This window comes from Telmatherina bonti, assembly GCF_933228915.1.
Source record: "Telmatherina bonti genome assembly, chromosome: 9".
Lineage (NCBI taxonomy): Eukaryota > Metazoa > Chordata > Actinopteri > Atheriniformes > Telmatherinidae > Telmatherina > Telmatherina bonti.
In genome coordinates this window covers 15,964,487-15,984,378 of record NC_136627.1, presented here as the reverse complement: position 1 = coordinate 15,984,378, position 19,892 = coordinate 15,964,487, and the positions used below count along the sequence as shown (strand labels likewise).

The following is a 19,892-nucleotide window of genomic DNA, read 5'->3' as shown; positions in this document are numbered from 1 at the left end:
GATGAGATCTGCGGACTTGCGTATTCAGTGGATGAGAATTGTTACAGTAATGCCAAAGAAGTTTCTATGTTAACGTGAAAGCTAAATGGGAAAAATGATCTACCACATTTTCAGCTCGATGCAGCCTGTTTAATGTTTTGTACACTATATTTTAAGCAATTGACAAAAAAAAAAGATGCTTTCATTATTGGTAATTTTTTTTCCAAATTATTATGTAATCAAATGTCATTTTTGATTAAAAAAAAATAACTTTCACTAAATGTGAAATATTTTAAAGGTTTAAAAAAAAAAAATTTTTGGAGTTGCATCATGAGAGCTGTGATGTTGAGCCCTTTTTAAACCATAGGAGGAGGAGAGAAAGTCAGCATTTGAACCCTTAGTCTGTTTTAAAAAATTGTCTACTAACAAGGAGGTAAATGACTTAATGAATTTGTTAAAGTGCAAAAAAGGAGACTGAGTACATGATGTTAAAGTGGTTTATTTACAGCAATGATTCATGAAAGTGACCATTCACAACCAACAACACTATAACCGGGGTGAGAAAGGCAAACATGATGTTATGATGTAACAAAAATATTGACCTATTTTACTATTTTACAGTATCTACAACACATTTAGCACTTAGACATTCCTCGTCTTAACTTGTTCCATGGTTTCAAGATTGTCCTTGATGTGCAACATGATCACTTTTGATACTTTTTCTTCACGTTTCAAACTTTACGTCACCTTTACACACAAAAGCTTCATCACACCAGCTGCTAGAAGAGCGGTACACTATATGTTCTCCTACATGTGAAGATGCAAGAGAGCCTCAAGGCAGAGCAGAGGCTTTACTTTAATTCTCTTTGCTGCACAGCAATAAGTCAGTGCTCCTCGATGTTTGAACTTCATATGATTTACCCTCTGGGACAATAAGTTCACATTTTCTTTGTGGATAAATGGGCAGCTCTGCCTCTTCCCCCTGCAGAGCTCCTGTTTGCATGTATGTACATATTCTGTTTAGACCATCTGAGGAAGGGCTCTTTGATCACCGAGCAAGCTTTTTAAAGGTGCAGGGCGGCCGCACTTGCTACACGTTTTCCTGTGTGGGTGAATGCGGAGAGACTAGCGAGTAATCTGAGATGGAATCTGGTCGTGGCTGTTGTTGCGTCCAGGGATGTTCAAAGGTGGAACACAAGCCAGAGAAATCCATGTCATCCTGGGAAGAGAGCAGGAAGAGGAACGCACACATGCAGCGATTAGTAACATGTCTACTTGGAGCCAGCCAAGGGCTGACTTAAAAAACAGGATAGCCTTATCTACATCAAAGAAGTGTCTCTCATTTCCTTTACCAGCTGCTTGGCGTGGACACAGAGCAGCACCCAAGTCTATAAAAAGGCAAAGCAGGGAGGTTTCTGAGCAGGTGATGTATAACTTAAACTCTCAGAAGGGATTAGGGTATTTATTTCATGCATTCTTGGCAAATTCTGGACTGGGAGGGGCCGCTTGAAAATAATTATTTCATGTGTTAAGTACATAAGCAGCATGGTAACCTGTTTTGTTTTTGTATTTTCCTTCCATTTATGTGCCGAAGCTGTAGTAGTAATACACCAACTAACCTTCCTGAGTCAGTGCATGCTGTTTGGGAAGAAGTGCATCAGTCACAGCGCTGCTGCAGCTCTCTGCAGATGAATTCTCACTTGGTATGGACCCTTCTTCCTTATCCTCTTCCTCTGCTTCCACCTCCAGTCTTACTGCAGGATCAGCATTGGACTGGAGCCCAAAACATTCTGGAGGATCTGAGCTTTCTCTCATCCCTGCAGCTTCTCCACACAAAGGCTCCAAATGTCCCTCCAGGTGCATTGGACCCCCTTCCTCATACAGGTTGGTATTTCTGGGGAACATCAGAAAAAGATCTGGGTCTGTCCAAACTCCGCTACTTGTCTGCTCTTTAAAGAGGTAAATGAACTATTTTAAATCATATTTATGACACTTGAAAAGAAAAAAAAAGGGTCAGAAATAATGAGACTTTCCCAGCAGGTCAGTGCAAATAAAATGAACAAGACTTAAATCAAAAGAAATAATAACAAAAACTTTATTTATTACCAAGCGTTGTTGCTTTGAATGACATTTTATTATCACAGTTTACATTATTTGTTTTTTTTTTTCTATTTTGTTCGCAGAAACCAGTCTATTAGCTTAAGGCATGTTTTGTATTCATTCCTGAGAGCAAATAGTTCCCTCACCTCTCACTGAGACTTGTTTGGGACTGGAAAGGACTGATGTCCTGGCTGCGGCCCAGACTGCAGCTCTCATCACAGCACATAGCAGGAATCAGGTGGACCGGACCTAAACATCCCACACAAACACAGAAAATGCATAATCCTAATCTAACATACATTACCAAGATTATAAATAGATTGCTTTCCTTCAAACTAAACAATAATATCAAATCTCTTTGGTCTAAACTACCACCTACCACAGGTGTGTGCAGGACCCAGGTGGCACTGGCAGCAGGGTCTCTGTGGAAAGTCGTGAAGCCACCGGGCGTCCAGGCAGGAGAGCTCTGCCCCACTGTAGGTACAGTCCTGAGACCTCAGAGACGCTGCTGAGGAAACAAAACAGAGGCAGTCAACCACAGAGACACTGAACACTGACCCAGTATAGCAGAGATTTGCTGCTGCTGGCACTATCTCTGAACAAAGACCTCTTTATGAAACTTTATGAATAGTATGAAATGTCTTTTTTTAATCATTAACAATTAAATTTTTCAGTGAAGCTGACAACAAAAATGACCTGCATGTGGTGGTCCAAAACGCAAATACAGACAACCTTCTGTGTTTTCAAGGGAAACGTTGCCAGAGAATCAGAACATGATCAGTCATCTCATCACTTAATCCTTTAATTCAATCCTCCAAACATTTCACACGAACACCTTATTATTGCTCTCACACAATGTTATTTCTGGTGTTTTCAGACTAATTTTACAAACTTACAAAAGCCTTACAAGCCTCAGGTTCACGAGGCCGATTAAAATTCCTTCTTATAATTTAAAAACAACAGCTGTTGGCGTTTTGTGGCAGCGTTGGAAAAGTGCATGTTTGGACCAAGCAAAACCACTGACAAAATACTTAACTCAAGCGTTCATTTTGGAACCCTTTAAGTGAGAGGTAGAAAAAAAAAAAAAGACAACATATAACCAGTAACACCTTGTTAGATTCTACCGCACTCCTTGTTCCTGACGAGTTTAGTGGAGAAACATGACGTCATTAATGTGTTGCCCCGGGAAATTTCACATACTTCTGGCGTCACGAATGCTGTTCATTATACAAGTTTCCACAAATATGCAACGTCGTGCTTTGATGAAGCTCAACGCTGCACCCTGTTTGGGTTAATAAAAGAGTAATGAAGTCAGGTTTGTACGGCAATACTCGCTTCTTTATGAAGCTTTTTAGAGACTTAAACAATCCTGTATTATATTCAAAGCTTAAATTGTCCTCACTGCTTCAAAAACAAAAGTAAATTCTTTTTAAATGTTTTAAAGATCACCAACTTATCTTCATTGTTCCATGCTGTTTGGCTCTATATATTTTAAGATCACATAAGAACTTTCTTTGCTTTAGGAATCTTAACCAGAGCACATATTATACTGGAATTTTGTTGACTGTGCACCGAAACACCTGTACAGGTTCAAGGTTCAATGCCTGCAGGATAAAAGCAGATGAAAAAAGCAACTGCCTGCAAAGAACCAGTCACAGCAGTGCAAACACTAAAATGTGGCTCCAACAGTGATAATATGCACATATATCATGATAATAGTTGGATAGAAAGGCTTTAAGTGTCAAATCTGCAGCCTAAGAGTATCATCATCATCATCACTGACCACTGGGCTTCTTCTCCAGCAGCTGTCTCTTGCAGTAGATGACACACAGGACGAGCAGTGCCAGCAGCACCGTAGCAAGAGCGCTGCAGATGACCGCAGCCAGGGCCATGTCCCGCGGACTGGTCACTACCGGGGGCAGCGGCACCAGGTTCACACGTCCACTGCCTGCACGAAGGGAGGGGGGGAAAAAAGGAAGAGAAATGAACGAAGTAATCAGATGTCAATAATAAGAAGCAGACCTACACAGTTACATTACAACATAACTTTTCTGAGAGATTCGGATGCACAAACGAGAGTTCATGGATATAAGCGATGATAACTCGTTTACTTTCAATTAACTCTATTCAATTAATTCAATTAATTAATTCAACTATTCAATTAACTAACCCTCCAGGGCTAGTTAGAATAATTACTCTTTTACGCCTCAAGTCACTCATCTCTTAGCTTAGGTCCAAAGAAATAATCAGAGGAGTTCAAACAGAAAATGCCTGCGGTGGATTCTCTTTATCTGCTTCTGGCTCACTCTCACAGACATCTCCCTCCTCCACCTCCGGCCTCGGGCTCCCCCAACATTGCTGCGCTGACTTTTTCAAAGAAGTAGATGCAACTGTGCATAGACCAACATTTTTGTGTGTTTTTTCACACACATTTGGAGTGTGTGTGTGTGTGTGTGTGTGTGTGAGTGTGTGTGTGTGTGATTACACAGTTTTCATGGTTAAGCCTCATTACAGCTATGTTTCTGCCTGAGGGGAAACATGATATCAGAGTTTTTGCCCCCCTCACACACACACACACACACACACACACACACCTTCAGCCCACTTGATGCACACTTAAAGACATAAAAATGTAGCTCATTTTACAAGTTTCCACAAATACACAGCGCCGCGGCTTCATGCAGCTTGATGCTAAATATCACAAACGCATTCAGATGAACTGTGTCTGCTGTCTGGAAGAGCTTCTGCTGCCTTACTCATCCTTTGATCAACTCAAACTTTCTGTAGAACTAAAAGTTTTGGAAGCCAAAGCTTTTTATTTCGAACAGAAGTGTTAAGACTGATTAATGCTTTTGCTTTTGATGGCCTTTCTGACACCTGTGTGTAACAGGGTATTCAACTGGCAACCCACGAGCCAGAACCGACCTATCAGTCTACTTGGACCGACCCTCTGTCCATTTACTATATATAGTAAAATGAATCCCATATACAGTACATTAGCACACCGTCTCTTGTCACCTTGTCTGAAATGCTCCATTTTAGCTCCTGTCTCTTTAAGGCTCCCCATTTTACTCTGGTGAAACATCCCAGCATGCATGCAACTGCTTACTTCATAAAAAGTGTCACCTGAGTATGGCAGTATATACGTATTAAAATACCATGTTGTATTATAGTTTGCTCAGAGGTTGTCTTAAAAATCTTACTTAAGAATAGTTTTTTACTTTCAAACAGTAGGTTCTACCTCTAAAATATCATCCCGGTTCACTTTTAATCCTTATTACCAAAGTAAACATATCTTTTTACTCAATGTTATGCAAATATTTTAATGGATTTAGTAATAAAACATCTTTATTATCAATGAATTGTGAGTATCAGTAAAGCGACTAGCAAAATCCAATACACCATTTCTAAAAATGCTCATCAGCATTGCTAAATATATTTCATTATTCAAGTTTCTTAACTATTTAACAAATTTGCTAAAAACTACACAATAGATTTTGCAGGGAGAAGAGATCAGGATAGTACTTTGTTAATGAATCTTAATGTCCATCTGCTCCCTCTTTATTTCCTCTGTTCTCCACCAGACTGAATTGTTTTTAGGCAAACAAACAAAACTAGATCTAATCCGACTACAGTAGCTATAAACATAATGGTAGAGCATTCCTTACAGTGTGGCTCACTCTTCCATGAAACATGCTGTGGCATTGCTTTCTATTCTCTACAGGCTACATTAAGTTCATTAGAAGAAGTAGTTGTCTAGAAAAGAGACAAATCCATCTCTAAGGGTATTTGGTATGTGAAATGATCTATATGAGTTTATTTCTCAACCAAGACTGCAGACAAGTGGCAAGTTAGGTCATTTTAAAAATTTGGTTGTTCAAATTAAATGAGCCGAATTTCCTCACTTTCATTTCGACTTTCTTTTTCACATGTTCTTGACGTGAATTAGGAAAATGCAAAAGACAGTCTTTTAATGTCTCCACTAAAGACATAATTCATGATCGTAAGCAGTGGATCGATGTAAAGAGAAACCTCTCTTTACATTGCATGACATGCAGTCATTGAGAACTGGTATCTAAGCTGCACATCCTAACTGACAGCGTCTGTTTGTAGCTTTAAGGGTGCATTGAAGTTACGACAGTAGCTCTCCTGAACTCTTAAAGTGAGTGCCATTTTTCCCCGAGGCCATGTAAAACCAGCTCAACATAATTCATTTTGCTCTTCATGAGTAATTTAAGTACAATTTTCCTGATCAATATATGCAGGATAACAAGGGTGTGGATTATTACAAGGCAAACAGTGAAAGTAAACCTGCATGGTTGCTAAGCAGATCAAGAAGTTCCTGCTGAGAGTGGATTGTGTAATGAAAGAGAAATAGGTTGTTTTCTTTTTCAGTTAGTACTGCTGTTTGCAAGTATAAATCAGAAATGCAACTCCCAGCAGCCTTTTTACATCCAACTGCTCTTTGTGGACATCGCTTTAGCTTTGGGCTTTTTTCCCCCCCTTTAGACAGACGGAGCATAAGAGTATTTTAACATTCCTTCTGATATAAAAAAAAACAAAAAACAAGAAGACAAACTGACAGCAGAAATGCAAAAGTCAGTCTGACCCACGAAGCACGGCAGTGGCTCAGTTTGATAGACGTACATAATGTCAGAGACATGATGCATTCCAGCAGCAGATCCTAAAAAAGTGGTGCAGCAGAGGTTACATTGCACAGCTTAGATCATGCTGGTTAATATGATTTCCTGTTTATAAAGGGATGTTTGTTTTTAAAGAGTCTGCCTACAGAAATGCTGATAAGTTCCTGTTTTAGCTGAAAAACACCTGCTGCAGCTTAGATAAACCTCAAATCTCTGTAAAATATGTCCCTTCTATTCCAGCTATTAACAGTATCTATACTTATTCCTTTAAAACAAAAGTATTTGTAACAATGACATCATTTTAGAGCACCATAAAGTGCATCCTCTCTGAGTTGAGTCCAGGACGCCTGTGCTGTATTTCAGATTTGACCATCATGTTTAAACCTGGTCTTCATTGTGAAAGTCAAATTCAGCTCATCCGAGGTGAGCATCAACACAAAGGCAGCCTGTTATCGGAGAGCCAGCAGCTGCAGTAAACACAGATAAACACTGCTCCATTGAACAGACCTCACCTGCTGATATTATCTCCACACAAACCCAACCAGTAAACCGCAGCCTTTCATAGACTCCCTGCATGTTGGCTTTATGGAATGCCACATAGTCCAAATAAAAGAAGCGCTTCTTTACACCTCTGAGGTATCTTTGACTTTTGTCTTATGAACTCTTTTAAGAGCTTATTTAGGAGGAGGCTGAGTGCTGTTTTACTCCAAACTCTGGATAACAGACAGAGGAATGTACACACATTTCTCCCTGGAGCTGCAATGTTTTATTTAAAGTCCTTATAGTTCTCGTTATCTGAAAACAGCACTAAGTATGTTATTTTAGAGCAGGTAGAGAATAAGTTAGTTAATGGAGGTAGCTGCTGATCACTGGGCAAACATTTAATTATATCAGCAGCCAATCTCTCAAACTTTTGCTTTTAATTCAGTTCCCTCTAATAAATCCATAATGGATAAAATCTGCTTTTCCATGCAAATAAGCCTAATCTATTATCACAGGAAGCACAACGGGCCTTTTCTTTTGGGGTGAACCTTGATCCATCAGCTGCCAAATTCAGTGTTTAGTCACACATTTTGCAGCCATCCCATCTAATAAAAAAGCAGCAGCAAGCATTATTGTTGCTGTAAAGTGGCTGTTTCACAGTTGCTTTGAAATCTAACAAAGAGAGCAGGAAAGACAAACAGCACTGCGATCAGCAGTCATCATGATCCCACATGCCAACATGCGAGTGACTTCAGTGAATGTGCTTTTGAATACTGGAGGCTCCGGTTTGAATTGCTGGTAGGACTTGTGTTTCCTGTAATTTTGCGCAGTGTGTGCAGTGGTAAGACCTGATCGCCTGAACATGAGAGCGGTCGATACGTTGCAGCTGCAGGGAGAAGGACTGAGTTTCTTTTTAGTTAAAAAGTTAAGATGCTGTAAAACGATGAAAACATGTAAACCCTGCAGTATATTCAAGTTTTAAAAAGTTCAGAAAGCAAAAGACAAAACTATATTCTCTATTTTTTGAGAAAATACATATGAAACTTCTTTCTGACTAGTGTGTACATCCAGTTTTAATAGCAGCAAAACAGGCAGAAGCTAAAAGGAGGAGCTACATGTGTGGTTGCATGCATCCGTCTGCATGTTTTACTGCAGAGTAGCCCACTCTCTTGCAATTCACAAAGACAGCGGAAGACTTGAACAGATGAAACACATTAAAGAGGCTAAAGGCATCCACAAAACACAACCTCAATTTTACTCGGCTTCCAATAAGCCACTGGGGGAAAGGGAGGAGAGGGAAAGGAGGGGTTAAAGATTTACAGTCCACCCCAGACGGCAACTGCCTCCCCTGCACAGCTGCACTGCTGCCCCAGGCCAGTGTGGCCTATTAGAAAGATCTGCCCTTTAAGTTTTCACCACCCTCCTCAAGATAACAGTGAGAGAGAGAGAGAGAGGGGGGACAAGACTTTCAAACATTTGGAAATGCTCCACTGAGAGTCCCTGCAGGAGCTAACTACCTGTTATGTTCCCAGACACAATGGCCATTTTGTTTCACAGGCCTCCTCCAGTATCAAAACGGGAAGCAGCACAGATGGACAAATGAGCAGGCAGAGGGAGGCCAGTTGTTTCAAGGTCATTATACACATACAGTCATCTTTTTTTTCCCTTCCTTTTTGTTTTATTCGTAAATCAATAAAGCCACGAGATTAAAGAGCAAACAAAAAGTAAATAGGGCTTAAACCAATAGTCTTGTGTGCAAAGAGTGCACAAGCCCCTTTTTATTTTATTTTTTTAAGATTTCTAACTCGATTTGTTTAACATAGGAGTGCTATCTGTGGCTGGGATGCCTCTGAATCTCCTGTTGCCAAAATCCCTCACAGAAACAACAGCCTAATCCTCTGCCATCGGGAAGTCACACTGAATTACCAAAGGTATAAGTTTGTTTGCTCATTGGTTTGTTATGAGGAAACCTGGAATCATGAGGTTGAGCTTAGCTGCTTTACAAAGGCCAGAAAGAAGAACTTAGTTGGATCTGCAGCTTCTGGATCATGAGCCGTGCTTTGTGAGCATAATGTAGTGCACCTCCTGCCTCCTTTTTTGTATAATGGCGATAAATTCTCTCCTGGAACCAGCGTGCTCATGCATGAGACATCGTTCGTCCAGAAACATCAACAGAGGTTTTGTTCAAGGAAGTTTGCTCAATTAATCCAAACTGAGAGCTAAAAATGAGTGTCATGTTCTGAGCTAATATAATCCACTGTTGGCAGATCCACTGTTATGTTAGCGGTATCCATTTCAGCTTTTCAACTGCTTAGCTTGTAAATCCAAGCATTTATTTGCACATATAGCATAGCTGGCAGCTTCGGTGGGACTCCCTGAATGAAATATGGCTCACTCCACCCTTTAAAGTTGCGGTTCTGGTTACTCCAACGACCGTGTACTGGCATGTTGTGCGTATATGTATGTGTATAGGTCTTTGTTGTGGCTATGCAGCCTGGGTTCTGGCTCCTGTAGCACTTGGCTAGGGGTTCAGTCATGTGCTGTAGATGGTGATGTTTGCTTTCAGACTATTGTATTCCTGTTGTTTCATGTTAAAACATCTTCTCATGTGGACTGGGGATTAACAGCCTGTAACATGGGAACATTTCAGGCCAAATGTTAAAGAAGGTGAAAGAAAGCAAAAGTGCTTACAGCTGGGCTCATAGGGAGGTGGAGGATCTCCACATGGTATGCACTCCATGTCTTGGAATCCACTTAATTTAGTCTTCCTGTAATACCTGTTGAAGATCATATGTATATTGATCATATCAGAACCCTCTTTTATGATTAAAAAAACCTACAAATTTAGAAGCTATATAGCCTCCTTGTAGCGTTCTCTCACCCCGGCAGACAGTCGCCACACACTGCGTTACTTGTTGTGGAGCAGTTGCCTTTCTGGAAGCGGTTGATGAGTCCGCAGTCCAGACAGGGTTTGCACTTCTGCTGGCTCCGGTCCTCTTTGAAGCGACTACTCCGGCAGGGCACGCACCGGGCATCCTCTCCATAACCAAAGCCACATTCCTGGAAGGATTAACGGGAAAAATACACCGGTTAAGAGGTGGGGTTGGTTGCTTTAGGGTGGTGTGCAGATGGTGAAAAGAGGGCTTGAATGTGGACCACTGGGGGTCTTGGAATTAAAGAATGATCTTGGCTCACAGGATCAGAGGGGAACAACGGACTGCCTCTTTTGAGAGTCCATCCTACACTGGCAATAATCTTCCTGACTCTCTCAGTATGAATAAGTGGCCTTCCGCTGCAAGACCCAGAAAGGCCATGCATTTGAATGATAAAGGCTCTCGGAACACCCGCTGTTGTATTATTGCAGGTTTATTGCTGCGTTTTTGTGCGACTCCCACTCCAAGAAGACTCTATGAGTGTCCCTTTGATTGAGAGGCCATCGAGCAAAGGAAACGCTTCAGGAAGCGGGCAAGGATTATATGGAGAGGTAGATGGAGAAAACAAGATGAATGCTCTTTGTGTTCAGCAATAGAAACTGCACTTAAAAGGCACAGCTTCCTGCAGCTGTGTGAATGATCTAATAAGCAGCCTCCTATCAAATCAGTCCACCTGAGCCTACCTTTAAATCAGAAAACACTTTTTCAAGAAGAACCTGAAATAAAGTATTTAGTTTTATCATTTACATGTCTATAAAACAGTTCATTTCCATTCATTTAACCAACATTGGTACCAAACTTTTTCTCTACCAACTGATTCTCTTTTGCATCGCTTCCAAAAGCTTGGTGGCTCAGTGACAACCAGACATTTACAGGACAGCTGATTTTGCTGCACACCACCACAGAGCGAAAAGCCCCCCTGGAGATGACATCATACACTGATCATCCATTATCAGCTCTGCAGCAGCTGCGCTCCTGTTATCCAAATCCTGGAGGACAGTCAGGAGTGTGTACTCATATGTCATTAAAGTGAAGGTCAGCTTCAAACGGGGCTTCTCTCCTCACTTCTCTCGTCGCCCGTCTCCTGTTTCACTGCCCGGGCATGCACTTCGGCTGGAATGTGGGCAGAAGATTTTGATACGGGGGTTGGGTTTGGGAGAAATAAAAATGGAGGTTGGAGGCAAAGATGTGATCTTGCGATGGCACCGCAAAGTCGGGGAAGAGGATTAGGAATTTGGTGCTTTCAGCCAAATACATATGAGCCTGATACTGAACCCTTAAGGCTGCGCCTTGCCTGGTGGGCCAGTTAGGACTGAAGTATTGCAGCTGTTGCTATGAACTGGCCATACAAGGCCTTACTGTCCAGACGGGCTGAACAGGGGAGCCAAGGAGAGATTGGATGAGAATGACTCATCATTCCCTTCAAGAGAGAAAAAGAGGGGAATAAGGAAGAATTGACTGCCCATATTTTTGATGCTGTGATGTTGGGCAGGGCAGAAAGATTGCTACAGAGCTGATGCTTAAGGCAGCACTGCAATAACTCCAGAATCCCACTCAGTGACCCACTTCCACATGAAGGAAGAGGCCCCAGGATGATTCAGCCCCATTCGACCAAGCACTGACACAAGCTCCATCCATGGGGCACCACATGCTACATCAACACAAGCAGGTCAGAGCACGGAAACAAAAGGAAGTGAAGCCAACTCCTGCCCCTCTGATCTATCAGGGAGCGATGATTTTCTTCTTTAATACCTGAAAACAAAGCAGCGCCGAGCTGACACCTTGCGCTGACTGAGACCCGTTTACTGCCTGAAGAGTGGACTTTACTACATGTGAAACTGGGATTTTTTAAAGGTATTATTTTCTTGCAATATTATAAAACAGTTTCTAGTCAAAGCTTAACATCCCGTTTCTCCCATCTCTGCACGTCCTTATCGTCCAATCTAGTTTGGATGAGACAGGCATAACAGCCATGTGGAGGGGAGTGAGGGGGCGGGCTGGCTAGGACCTGAAGCACAGATATTTCTGAGATTAGGAGGGAATCACAAGAGTATGTGGGGGGGGGGCAGTCATATGATCCGTTGATGAAACAATGCTCAAAACAGCAAACTTAGATGTTCCTCTGCACACCGTCTGTCTTTAATACACTTTATTAAGAACTTTTTTAGATGTAAGAGTCATCCTGCAGATATGTGGACAGTCATTATGACCCTTGTTCTGTTTACTTCTTATTACAACACAGAGGTATTTTATCCTGCAAGTGTGGCTGGGGGAAATGTTATGCTCTTGCTACATACATGATGTTGACACATCAAAGTTGTGCTTTCCTACCTTCTTTTTTTTTTTTTTTTTTTTTTTTGTACTGGCAGTTTTCCAGCATAAACTGGAAACCCAGTTACCCCTTCTTCTGTCATGCTTGATTAAACCCAACCTACTAAGTTAACTGCCTACAAATAAAAACCTTGAATAAAGTCTACAGGGAGAGAAAAGAGTAACTGGTTTTAATGGATGTTCCCTCTGTGTGGGTGGTTCTTTTAGCAACAGTTAGCGTGGTGGGGCTAATTGCTGTTTGTCAGCCAGCCTCAGAGCAGCTTCCAGAGGCAAACTTCCAGAGCTAACTGGGCCACATTCCTTTGGGATCTCTATGGCAGCTGCACAGAGGGACTCCAAAAGTCTTCTTTCCTCCCCATCAGTCAACACCACCTTTCAGAATATGGATGGATTGTCTAGGTTACTCAGAGATCAAATCACATGTTGTTGATCTGGGAAACTTTCTCTGAGTCGTCCCCCCCCCCCCCCCCCCCCCCCCCTCCTTCTCCCCACCCCGGTCGCCACTTTGAGCAGGCATCCCGCTACCTTCAAAGAAAGAGTGAGGCAGCCAATTATTAACCAGGAAGCTCAGGGTGGCAAGCAGCACTCATTCCTGTTGAACCGGCAAAGGAACACGATGACTGCTGGAGCATATCACCAACCGCAGAGTGCATGTTTCTCTGCAGAAGATTAAAGGCAACTTAGCCTAAATGCATGTGTGCAACATATGTAAAGCAGGTGAAACACATTTTCACCAGCACTCAAAGATGTGGAGAGACATATAATGTGAACATATTTCTTACAATCTTATTAAATAGACTTAAAATCACAATAAAGTTGCAGCACTTTGTCATGCATCGTCGCTGTTATAAAGCGGCTGTTTTGCATAAACCTTTTTGAACATCAAAACAAATAAACTGCCCTAAGAAGGTGTAGCATTACCTAAACATTGTCCTCAGCTATTGCAACTTTGCTTGCAACAACAATAGCAAGGAAATAATTATGCAGGGTTTCCAGCTGCTATTAAACCCCATCGTTTACTCACCTGTACATCACCGCCTACACTCGCAGAGGGTTGGTGGCTGCTGCCAGGGAGGAAAGCCTTTTGCTTACCAACCTTAACTGACACCACACAGGCCTGTTTGTACAAAGCACACAAAAACCTGGAACTAAGAGGGTGGAAAAAACTGTATTCCCTGACGAGAGCACAGCAAGCTTAGGCATGGCTCACTTCAGATGGTGGAGACAATCGGTTGGAGGGGTGAAATGGGAAAAGACAATGGAAGCCATTCAGCTGCAAGGAGCCAGAAGTATGGGTGTGACTGAAAGAAGGGTCGGTGTTCTGCAAAAGTTAATAACAGCTTGGTTGCGCTGGAAGGCAGGAAGTCATAAACAAGGTTAGGCTGCTGGATAAAATAAAGTGGTGTCCAGCCTTTTCTGAACATTTGATATTCATCCAGTCCTCCAATAATTCTTTGCAGCCTAGAAAAGTTGCTTCAACTGGCGTGTGATGGACTGTTTCTTGTTATGACACTGTATTTCCTACACACACTTTTTCCCACTTAGTGGATCTCTGTGGAAACACATAAATATAAAGTCTGTCTAAAAGAAAACTTTAAACTCATAGAAGACAGAGCAGGTGGGGCCCAACCTTAGAAAGCTCCTGTCCTGCATCACACTGTCTGCAGGGTTTGCAGCTTCCAAAGCGATCCTTGTACTCCTGTTCTCTGCATTCTCTGGTCTCCTCCATGGCCCTCACATGAATCTGAGAGGGACAAACATTTACTGAAAGTCAGGGATTCCTGCATTTCATCACCACTTTAATTTACAGTAGAGAAAGTAGACTCATTCTTCATCTATGCTTCGTTTTGTCTCATAGCCCTTTAAGAGGTTTTACACATTTTGGACCCTTTAAAAAGAGTCTGAAACTGCTGGGATGGATATAACAAGAGCAAATACAAGAAAAACACTGCCAAAGGAGAGACGTCTGTGACACTAATAAGCAGTGCAGTTTAAGTGAACATGTGCAGTTTGTGCAGATACTGAAAATGTGCAGCTTCTCATTTTGGCTAAAGAATTACAAGCTTATACATGAAACAGATAATTAGCCACTGTGTATCTTTACCTTTCTTATACGTCTTTGCAGAAGAGAAGACATGCAAACTGTGATAAAAGGCATTTCCAAAAGTGCTATGTATGACTAAAAAAAAGCAGGAATTTAATTTTACAGAGCACATACCAGAGCTGTATAGATGATGTTTGCAGTTAGCAAGAGTGACAAGGTGGGTTGAAGCTTCCAGACCATTTTGATGGGACACTTATTGCTTGGAGCTGAAAGGAAGGCACAAGTCAAACACAACTTGGAACTTTAAAATGATACAGACCATTTATAAAAGGAGGGGAAAGGAAATAAGTTTAGGACTGACATGAAATAATATAAAATTATTTGACTGAGAGTTTCCACTCAAATTTATTTAATGTCAAAAGCTCTTTCTTGACATTAGATAGATTTAATATTCTGCACTGATATCTGTTATAAAAACACAATATTCTGCATAGAGAAAACACAAATACAGCTTCAACTAAATTAAGTAACAAATCTTCAAGAGGACTTTAGCTTAATTAACACTACAGAGACAGAACTCAATAAAAAAAATTTTAAAAAAACAAACATTTGTTTTTATCTATTTGAGTTGTACAGGTGAATATTGTGACATAAAATGTATATATATGAACCGAACCATCTAAGAAAAGAATGCATGAACATTTCAAACACCTCAAACCAGCCTTTAAAAAGATACTTTTTTTTTTTTTTTTTAAAATAACGCCACTAGCAGAATGATAAATGATTAAATCAATAAGGACTTCCAGTTTCAACCAGTGGGTCTTCCCTCTGGAGAATATGGAAAAATATGTCTCAATCTTATAGTTTATTTTTTTGTCAATTCTTAGGTTACTGGATTTGATTATGAGGCTATATTATGCCAAAGACATTCAGAGGGGCCAAAACAGCCAAACACTACTTTTACACACAAAGTCAGATCAATTACATCAAATATATAAATCTAAAGTCTCTCTAAAACCCATTTATCAGACAGATTAGAATGTCTTTGCAATGGGACTTTTCCTTCCTGTAGCTATCTATGTTTAGAGTATTCCTATAAACTTGAGGAGAGTGTCCACAGTTTCTAATGAAAGCACAGATTTGCATAAAATGTTGGAAAAATCAGCTGGCACCATGTGAGCAACATTTGATATACTGGATATATATACTCACAGAGACATCAATATCTGCACAAAGAGAAAAAAAAAAACCTGAACCTGTTCAGCAAACTGTTCTGCTAAGATAATGAAATATAACAATGAAGTATCCATTTCTAAAAAGACTGCAGGTTTGTTGTGGTCTCCTTCTGCGCCTGACCAGGTCGCTTCTGGTTAGAGGATAAAGCGTGAATGCCTGGATGGAGCGACAAAAGGCGTTTCTTACCTGAACAGAGAAACAAGAGTAATAAAAATAAAAGCGCTGGTTGTTAAAAGTCGACGGCAGACCGGTGAGAGCTGTGGTGGCTTGTTTCCCACACCGGTCCGCTCACCGTGTCCGCGCGGCAGCTCCTGCACACTCCGCACAGAACTCCACTCTGAGCCGCGCAGGCTCGAGCGCAGACTGCGCCGAGATCAAAGGCGCCGAGAGGGGCTGGCTTTACGGACCTGAAGCGCGTGTATCTGATCTGCAGTCAGCCAAGCAACATCAAAGACCTGCTTTCACATGTGCACACGCAGCTACGCACACGCACATGAGGCTCGGCACTCACGGAGCCATCAATGGCTAGACTGGATGTGGACAAGAAGAAGGAGCTGGACAACATTACAGGCAGAAGACGTTTTCACTCGTGCCAATTTAGTGCCAGCGTGTGCGTGTGCGTGTGCGTGTGCATAGGCCCTTGAATGAGTTTGCTATTTCACTGCATTACATTACTAATTGTCGTCATGGTAACCCGTTATGATGCCAGATATGCAATAAGTCATTGTCTGCGTGTTTACGTAGTTACATTATACGTTTTATTAAAGGAGATTCCTTCATCTGTGAAACGCAGATGTCTTGACGTCAGTGTGCCGCAGTACGATTGGCTGAGCCTGCAAACTTTAATGGCTTTAAAACCAAGTTACTGACTTTATGTATTTATATATTTATTTATTTGTTGTTATTTGTAAAGCTAAAAAATGAAATGAAAATATGTGCAGAGACGAATGAAACTCGTCTTGTTTTATTTGGTATTTTTAGGATTTTGTAAGCAGTTAAGAGTTCAGATAGATCAACTTTCTTAAAAAAAAAAAAAAAAAAAAAAAAAAAAGATAGATCAGCTTTCACTTACATGTAGGTTTGTTGTTAATGGAAAAATTCTTTCAAGTTTAAAAGGTGTTTTACTTTTTAAAAAAAGGCAAGAATGGGGACTGTTTAAGTCCCCCCAAAACAGTTTCCTGATGGTTCTTATTATGACACTGACACAAAATGTGCAAGTTCATATCCACGTCTGGAAAAATAAAGTGTGTGTTTGGTGTGGTTGTGCATGTGTGTATGTTAGTCTGAACCAAGGCAAAGACACAAAGGACAAAAGTTCAGCACAGCAGTAAAGTGGCCAATTACTGTACAAGTCTGGACATGTTGCAGCTTGTATCAATTCCTGCAAATCAGTGTCAATTCTGTGAAGTAACAAGTTGGGTTTTAACTAGCTGCATATTGATTTAATAAGAACGTTTCTACCATTTATTATATTTAACACAGCTTCTATGTTTCTGCATTACTTTTTCTGAGTTTGTACCGTTAAAATCTTTAAGATGAACTCAATATATTTACATGCAATTGTTTTGAACATTTAGCTCCACCTTAACAGTTACAATAAAAAAATCACTTTCATTATTGTAAATATTAATTTGCTAAAATCATATAGATCATTGCATGCATGTTACTCTGACATGTGTCAACAGTCACCATGTTTCATAAGGCAGATTTAAGCTGTGCTGATGTCTCCATCTGCTGGTCTCCATGCCCACAAGCAGCACCTTTAAATCTTTTCTGGTACACATTAATGATAGCTTCATTTTCTCTTTCCTGCTGTTATGCCAACTGCTATCAGGTGAGAATAAAGATACATCCTGGATAACTCGCCACTCCATCACAAGCCAACATAAGAGAGACAGCCTTTTCATGCTCATATTCACTCTGAGGTTAACCTGGGCTGTCCATCTTATCTGACATAAATGCTTTTGGATTGCAGGAAGAAGCAGGAAGACACTGCAGAATGAGCCCATGCATGGAAAGAATCTGCAAACTCCACACTAAAAGACACTTCAGCAATACCTTTAGAAATGGTGACTGCTAGGGTACCCCATGATGCACTGAGCACTTCCCTCCATTCTTCTCTCTTTGCTCTTTATTTTTTACAGCTGTGAAACTTTTGTACTGTCATTAATTTGTGTTTCTTTTTTATCTCTTTGTGGGTATCACTGGCTTAGAGGTGTGTGACATGTTGACCCCTCTTTCCTATTCCCCCCATGGCCGACTCACCAGATTCTGGTTCTGTTGGAGTTCTTTTGTTTGTTTGTTTTATTTTGTTTTGCTTTGGTTTGGTTTGGTTTAGTTTAGTTTAGTTTAGTTTAGTTTAGTTTAGTTTAGTTTAGTTTAGTTTAGTTTAGTTTAGTTTAGTTTAGTTTAGTTTAGTTTCTCTGTTGCTGCACATCGTCATGTTCAGGACTGAGGACTGAATTTAAGAGAAGATGTGATGTGGTTACCCTGACTAGTCCAAAGTTGGTCCTTGAGGGTCGCTGCACTGCAGGTTTTCAATGTGTCCTTGTTCCAATGCATCTGGCTAAGGACAGGAACTGTGACAAAGTAAACTGGACTAATGTTAATCGTGTCATTGGTTTTTGTTAGCTGAATGGACATAAATTAATTGGATTGAACTTGACTGGCTCTGCATTGAGATGACTTTGTTCTAAAAGGGCACTATACAAATTAACAAATTCAATAACAATATTAAATGTGTTGTATTCATAAAAGTAACTTAATTTAATTTAATTTAATTTAATTTAATTTAATTTAATAATCAAAAGTCCCTTGAAAGGTGGACAGTGAAAGCGGAGGGCCAAACTGAAGTGCCAAAATGGCCATTTTGACACATTTCTTAAACAATCTGAACTAAAAGAAACACTCACAGTTTGTCCTGCCATACATGATCAGAGCCGGTATTTGAAGAGATAATCACATGATGCACTATGATTTGATGAAAATTTAGAACTAAACCTGCTTCATCTCAAAGGGATAACTATTTTTTTTTTTTTAAATCAAGGCTGAAACTTTTTTTTTATTCGTGATGTGTATCATCATTTATTCTTCACCCTTAATTCATCACTTATTTTATTTTATTTTATTTTATTTTATTTTATTTTATTTTATTTTATTTTATTTTATTCAACATTATGCCCAATGACAATTACAACAAATTTAAACATAAAAGAAATCCAGTAAATAAATCTAGAATGAAATCTGTCTATTCTGTAGCTGGCGACTCCCTCTGGTCTGATCCACGCCTCATCAGTGGGCATCTCTTCTGCTTCTGATCAGGGTTTTCCTGACACAGTCCCTGTCTCTTTAAGAGACTCGTGCGTTAAATCCTGCAGTGTGAACCTCTGAAGGTGTTCACGGCTGAAGTCGCGTCTTCAGGGTGAATCCATTTGAAGTGAGACCTCTAAGGTGTTCCGGTCAGACACCAAGCTATCCATGCGGTCATTGGAAGGAACTTCAGCCCTCCGTTGCGTCGCAGAAGGAGGAAGAGGGATTTGGTGCTGATGCTGATGCCTTTACTGTGAGTGCCCTCTTTTTCTCTCCAATGCGGCATCAAGATGTGTTATTTGTATGTACGATGGGACAGCTGAAATAACTTAGCTTTAAGGGGTTTTGCACATGACACAAGGATGCTGGAGACATGTAATACTGAGAAGTCAGACTGCGGAGAAGGGAGGGTTCTCCATCCCTGGGTTAGTAACGTCGCTGCAAGTTTGTCGTATTTATTTTATTTCAGTTTTCTTTATCCTGTTACTGTGCGGTATGTTGTGATGATTTGCTTTAATCCAAATTATGGTGAGTTGGTGTGTGTCTTCAGTAAACCATGATGCTTTTTTGAGCAGGTTAAATGATTTAAAGGGAACTGATTCCTTGACTTTCATGTGATGATGTCAGTTTTACACGGCAGTCCTCCTGATTTGATCAAGAAAGGTTGCATCACACCACCTTGTGAATCATCAAAGAAATACATATTTAAGTGTGAGATAATTGGCTAAATACAAATATAAAACAGCCACAGAGTAACCAGCATCCAAACCGTGTATGATGCAAAGCAGCTCAAAGAAATGTGTTTATATTTTTATTTTATTTCATTATAAATGT

General features: G+C 40.6%; 1 protein-coding gene across 2 annotated transcripts; it reads right to left on the bottom strand.

Moving 5' to 3' along the window:
• Nucleotides 1-472: 472 nt before the first annotated feature.
• LOC306760336 (tumor necrosis factor receptor superfamily member 19-like) lies at nt 473-16,132 on the bottom strand. 2 transcript variants are annotated; one of them, XM_079246147.1, is made up of 10 exons: nt 15,936-16,132; nt 14,688-14,779; nt 14,100-14,213; nt 10,087-10,265; nt 9,897-9,982; nt 3,863-4,027; nt 2,459-2,587; nt 2,226-2,328; nt 1,680-1,873; nt 473-1,198 (listed from the first exon to the last, which is right to left on the bottom strand). In XM_079246147.1, the coding sequence occupies exons 2-10, from the start codon at nt 14,751-14,753 to the stop codon at nt 1,194-1,196; spliced, it is 1,041 nt and encodes a 346-aa protein (XP_079102273.1). In that variant the 5' UTR covers nt 14,754-14,779; nt 15,936-16,132; the 3' UTR covers nt 473-1,193. The 2 variants fall into 2 exon arrangements, with proteins under 2 accessions (XP_079102273.1, XP_079102272.1); XM_079246146.1 differs by having other exon boundaries at nt 1,599-1,873; nt 15,936-16,131.
• Nucleotides 16,133-19,892: the final 3,760 nt, after the last annotated feature.

Coding starts and splice junctions, on each gene's coding strand:
- LOC306760336 (XM_079246146.1), bottom strand. CDS start 14,753: ATGGTCTGGAAGCTTCAACCCACCTTGTCACTCTTGCTAACTGCAAAC. Junction 10,266..14,099: donor CAGGACAGGAGCTTTCTAAG/GTTGGGCCCCAC, acceptor TAATCCTTCCAG/GAATGTGGCTTTGGTTATGG. Junction 1,874..2,225: donor CAAACAAGTCTCAGTGAGAG/GTGAGGGAACTA, acceptor GATGTTCCCCAG/AAATACCAACCTGTATGAGG.